The sequence below is a fragment of the Pogona vitticeps genome, chromosome 14, assembly GCF_051106095.1.
Source record: "Pogona vitticeps strain Pit_001003342236 chromosome 14, PviZW2.1, whole genome shotgun sequence".
Classification (NCBI taxonomy): domain Eukaryota; kingdom Metazoa; phylum Chordata; class Lepidosauria; order Squamata; family Agamidae; genus Pogona; species Pogona vitticeps.
In genome coordinates, this window is record NC_135796.1 from 12,779,435 (window position 1) to 12,785,434 (window position 6,000).

At 42.4% G+C, this 6,000-nt stretch overlaps 1 protein-coding gene across 3 annotated transcripts in view; it reads left to right on the forward strand.

The window, feature by feature from the left end:
• The window catches only part of TANGO2 (transport and golgi organization 2 homolog), a 53,979-nt gene extending 48,218 nt beyond the window's left edge, over nucleotides 1–5,761 (forward strand). For all 3 annotated transcript variants that reach the window (XR_013539220.1, XM_072983628.2, XM_078381695.1), the window contains exons 7-9: nucleotides 370–523; nucleotides 3,434–3,538; nucleotides 4,419–5,761. Coding sequence is in view for 2 of the 3 variants with exons in the window: in XM_072983628.2 (XP_072839729.1) it covers nucleotides 370–523; nucleotides 3,434–3,538; nucleotides 4,419–4,539 (380 nt within the window). In the remaining variant the exon portion in view is untranslated. The remainder of the gene's footprint in view (nucleotides 1–369; nucleotides 524–3,433; nucleotides 3,539–4,418) is intronic.
• Nucleotides 5,762–6,000: the final 239 nt, after the last annotated feature.

Below are 6,000 nucleotides of genomic sequence, written 5' to 3' on the forward strand. Positions count from 1 at the left end.
TTCTAGCTTATCACATCTGTCTTTGAAGGTTCTTGGGTTTTATGGACTTTTGCATGCTGGAATCTCGTCATTTATAAAATATGAAAAGCATAGTACCATAGCAACATGAATACAAATTCCCGGGTGGGGAGGAGGGAAGCGGGATATGAACAGCAGAAATGGACAAATTACTTCTTTTGATTAGGTGTCCAAGAACCTTCCAGCCACATTTGACTAGGGAATCTTCCAAATTAGAAGCTTTTTTAAAAAGTAATTTATCTGACCTCTGCCAGTCTCTTGACTTTTGACACCATTGGGGAAGGACTTGAAAAGGAGGGTCATTTCATCTGTGGGAGGCATTTATTGTGTTCTTTCCCTCTCGCACACCAGGGGTGTATGGCTTAAGCAATTCCTTGTTGGACACGCCATGGAAGAAACTTCAGTATGGGAAGCAGCTCTTTCGAGACGTCATCAAGCGCAGCCCAGACCTTGCCAAAGAAGAGCTCGTGCAAGAACTCATCAAAGTGATGAACAACCAAGAACCGTAGGTTTCTCCTTTGTGTGTTACTTTACGTTACCATTGTGGGGCTTCCCTCCCCCCCCCGGAAGGAACATGCAAATCCTCTGAAACTGTAATTTGTTGGTAAATTAAAAACATGTGGACACTGATTATTGGTTCTTCAGCGATGGGTACTATCAGAGGGAGGCCTTAAAATACAGTAGGTCTGCCATATCTGTGGGATATGGCAGACCTACTGTGGGAAATAGATCATATCGTTTTGCTATCCACAGTTTCAGTGATCCGTTGCCTGAAAATATTAAATTAAAAAACCAGAAATACATGTTTCCAAGGTACTTTACCAGAAGTGGCCATTAGAAGGAACCAGAAACTATGCTATATATAGGATTTGCATATCTATAGTTTTCAGCTGGACCATAAAGAAGGCTGACCACTGAAAAATTGATGCTTTTGAGTTGCGGTGCTGGAGGAATCTCTTGAGAGTCCCTGGGCTGCAAGGAGAACAAACCTATCCATTTTGAAGGCAATCAACCCTGAGTGTTCACTGGAAGGACAGATCCTGAAGCTGAGGCTTCAATCCTTTGGCCATCTCATGAGAAGACTCCCTGGAAAAGACTCTGAGGTTGGGAAAGTGTGAAGGCAAGAGGAGAAGGGGACGACAGAGGATGAGATGGTTGGACAGGGTCACTGAAGCCACCAACATGAATTTGACCAAACTCCAGGAGGCAGTGGAAGACAGGAGGGCCTGGCGTACTCTGGTCCATGGGGTCACGAAGAGTCGGACACGGGCGGGGGGCAAGAGAGTCCCAACCTTGCTGGCACTGGATGCCAGATGTACAGAACTAGATAAATGCAGGAATAGGTGATACCTTTATTGGACCATTAAAACAAAAAAACAAAGCAAGCTTTCAATGATAATTCATCTTTCTCAGGCTGTGCACCAAGTTTTTGTGAGAAGCTCCAAAATTATTTTCTTTATATTAAAAAACTAAAAGTTCCATTGCCTTATCTTATCTATCTCTAATCTGAGTGGTCTCTTGTTTGGACTTTAAAATGTACTTTATATTGAAACCATTTAAATCCAAAGCTGACTCTAAGAGAGGTCCAGGAAGAACCACGAGTGTCCTCCGTTTCAGTGTTATTTGTATTATCAAGATACTTTCATTATATCCTACCTTGGGAATCAAACATGATTTTTTAAAAAAAGGCTGAGAATAACAGGACCACTGGAAATAGATCATATCGTTTTGCTATCAGAGAGAACAATTTGTCAGATTGGCTTAAAAATTTCTTATCCTTCGTTAATTAGATTTAAACAGGAAGTGTTTTAAGCCTAATTAACTAAAGTGCGAAGAAGTCGTTGGTAAATATGATGGCAGTGCAGAGAGAAGATTCCACATATAAAGGCTGAAGTTGGATCTAAAAGTTGGCTGCAGTTAATCGGGTGGCAGGCTTTGTTTTTCACTGTTTGTTTATAACACAACTGCTTAAAAGTCTATGGATGGCAGGCGTCATCTTACATTCCTCCTAACTTCCTACACAGAAGGGAGTCTGTGTTCTAAGCTGGAGCCTTCAGGGTACACACTTCAGTTGCTTAAAAACTAGCTCAAGTGTTTTTTTTTAAAAAAAAAACTGTCACAAAATGTGTTTTTCTTCAGATGTCCTGTTGTATTTACATGCAAATCCACTCACTGTTAACCAATACTGATTAAAGCGGATGTGATCTGAAGCGCTGTTTAACTGAACGACAGCCTGAGGAAATAGCAGCAGGGTCGTAGAGCAGAAGCAAGAGGGGAAAGCTCTGTTTTAACTCTAGTTGTGTTTTCACGGCAAGAGTTCAGATATATGTTGCCAGAGCAGATGGTTGTTGTTTTTTAAGTTGCCCTGTGTGGCTGTCTGTCTGAGTGATTTAGGTTTCTGGCTGCGGAGCCAGAGTTGGGAGTTTGATTCCCCACTGGGCCTCCTGGGAGTAGAGGCAGCCTGGGTGGCCTTGGGCAAGCTGCATGGTCCCAGGGTGCCCCCTAGAGGAAAGGAATGGTCAACCACTTCTGAGTACATACCTAGAAAACTCTGAAAAAGGGTCACCATAAGTCAGAATTGACTTGACAGCATATTATTATTGTTGTTGTTGTTGTTGTTGTTGTTGTTGTTGTTGTTGGTGGTGGTGGTGGTGGTGGTGGTAGTAGTACCCAGTTTCCCTGAAAATAAGACCTAACCTGAAAATAAGCCCTAGTACAATTTTTCGGGATGCTCCTAATATAAGCCGTACCCCAAAAATAAGCCCTAATTATGTGAAATCCCGCCCTCCACCCTTGTGCAGCAACCAGAAGATGACAGGACTGTATTTGAATAAACATAGATTGTTGTACATGAAAAAAAAATAATAAAACATCCCCTGAAAATAAGCCCTAATGTGTGTTTTTTTGGAGCAAATATTAATACAAGACCCTGTCTTGTTTTTGGGGAAACTTGGTAGTGGTAGTGGTCGTGGTTGTAGTAGTGGGGTGGCGAGGGCAGTAATGTGCAGTTGACAGACAAGTCTCCACCAAACTTATGATCCCTTTTATAAACAGAGCTTGGAAAAGATCCTTCTTGGACTATAGTTCCCAGAATCCTGCAACCAGAACGTCCACTGGTGAAGCCAAGATTGAGATACAGAGTTCAAAACAATTGTATGTGCTTTTGGAGACAGCCCTCCATCACAGCCTGGCCCAGGTTGCCTGGGCGTTGACCAGACTGGGATGATGGCATGCGTTGAATGGGGATGAGTAGAAGCAGGTTTGATTTGGATTTTAAAAAAAGCTGATAAAAAAAAAATTTAAATCATGATTTAAAGTGTGATTTAAATCAGTGAGGTTTTTAAAAATAATGGATTTTTACCCACTGTGAGTGGAAGCACCGTATGTCAGCAGTATTTGTTTGCCTTCCCTTCAGTCAACTGCCAGACCCAGCCATTGAGGATCAAGGGAAGGACTACATCATCCCAATCCTGAGCAAATATGCGGCTGTGTGTGTTCGTTGCCCAGATTATGGAACCAGGTAAATAACCGGTTTGGCATTTTAAAAAAGCTTCCTGTCCATTACATGTCTTTTAAACCATGTGCAGTCAGGGGTCATCTGAATATGGCTCTCCAGATGAATGATGATGATTATAATGATTGTTATTGTTCTTCTTCTTCCTATTATTGTTGTTGTTGTTGTTGTTGTTGTTGTTGTTATTCACTAGCATGAATCACAGTTGTGAGTACTGGTAGTTGATTTTGGATTTGTGGGTGGCGGTGAATAACTGTACCAAAGAAACAGCTGATTGGCAAAAACCATTCTATGAAATTCTCTGTGTCCTGTTGTTCTGTAAGGAAATACATGCATGTGTATTTTCTGATATGGAAACTGGCACGGGTGCCTGAGATCAAAGGAGCGATGGGAAAGGTGAGTTAATGTGACACAGCGGGGCTGTGCATAGAGGTGTAACACACGACGTGTCTCCGAGTTCATTTGCAGCAGGTCTGTTGCTTCCTGATAAAATTTGTTTCCATGCTAGGATCGTTCTGGAAAAATGACAGTTAAACCCGTAGCCCCTTCGTCTCCTTTGTTTTTCATCTATTTTCCTTACAGGTCCCCAGTGAAGCACTCTGTGGAACTTGCATTTATAAGCTTAACAACAAAGCAAAGCAAAGAGGCTTAATTCAGCCATGGGGTTTGGGGGGGGGGAGAGAGAGACAAAGCAGTTGTCTTGTTTCTGATGCGAATGATCCCCTCTTGCAGCACACAACTCATTGCTGTGTTTACCATGGGAGGTGGGGAAGTAGGTGGAAAAATGAAGAATTAGAAGCGCAGGCAATGGCTTTATGGAAACCCTGCTGAATCTTATTCATCCCCTTCCTTTTTTCTATTCAACCCCTGCCCCCTGTTTTTTCAGGACGAATACAGTCATTCTCATTGATGCGGAAGGGCACGTCACATTCACCGAGCGCACCATGCTCAACGCGGATGTCGACCAATGGAAAACGAGCACCTACCAGTTCAAACTGCAGACTTAACAGCCTCTCTGTCTGAGCGGGTCACGAGAAAATGAAGGGGGAAGACAAAAGAGAAGGAGCAATTGAACCCTAGGGGTGGGAGAGGCCTTGATCGCGATCGCAGTGGTGTAAAGTGCTAATTACTGTTGCATTGCACACCCTAGCAACCGCTGACACTCCCCCCCCCACCTTTGCACAAAATCTGAAAACCAGAATCGTCTGAACAGGAAACCTAGCTGTGCTTAAGGAACAAGCCATGTTTTGCTTATGTGCTTTTCCAAAGGATGATGGGATACCTTGCAACAAGGATCTAATTTTCTGTCCATGGGGATATCTAGGAAACCTTCCATAATCATGTAGCTGCCTTTTCAGGTTGTTCTCGCTTCCTCTGAGCAAGAATTGTTGGGAAAACAGGAAAGGGGGCTCAAATCAACATTAGTCCTGCATCAAGTCAACCCAGTGAAATGTATGAGGCTTCTTGGTTACAACTAACTTAAGTCACATTGATCTCAGGGGATCTGTTCTAGATAGGACTTGAATTGGGTGTAACTTATTGATTTCACAGAATGGTGGATTAGGATTTACTGATTAAGTTTTTATTGTAAATTAGAAGGAGAGAGAGAGAGAGAAATCATGTCTGAGTATCAAGAAAGCTGAATCAAGTGCATCGTTTTTTTGTGGGGAGTGTCTCCACTGCAAAGCTTGCATTTTATTGAGCTCCGTGGGGGGGGGGAGCTCCAGCAATAGGGAGATCTCTGTGTACCCATCTTTGTTGGGCTCGCATACAACCTTATAATCAGGATTGGGCCAAAATGGGGCAACATTTGGGTTTGGCAACCACAACTGCCAGCGTTCCATAATGATCATGGCCAATGAGATACGGGGAGTTGTTGTTAAAAAAACACCAAGCAAATGTTGCCCATATGGAGCAAAAAGATCTACTGCTTCCAAGGAGCTCGGCATTTACATCGGAGACCTTTCCGCTGGAGATCAATTGCTTTTTTTTTTAACCACTAACCCCACCTGATAAAAACAGTTTGCCTAGACATCAAACCACTTTGATTCTGTCTTTTATGAAGGGAAGAATTTGTTTTAAAAAACAGTCTTCTGCTTTTCATGGTGGGGGAATATTTAAAAAGGTAGAGAGGGTGAAAGGGAACTATTTCCCATGAGAACTGAATGTATCACTTTGCAGCTATTGGTGTATAAATAAATGAACATTTCTGTCTTACAATAGGGAAAATGGCAATGGTCTTTTAAGCTTGTGTTCCCTAGAAGAATGATAACGAAGATGGTTTTCTTTTTCGTCCTAATTTTTGCTGGATGGTAACTATGAAGAATGATGAACCATATAGGCTGGAATCCTTTACTAACTTATGTGGCGATAGATGCCATGAACTCTCTTCTGTGCAGAGATGTACAAAGCAGCACTCTGGATTTTTTTTCCTAGACAGCTGGAAAAGGCTGGAGATAAAGCACTCT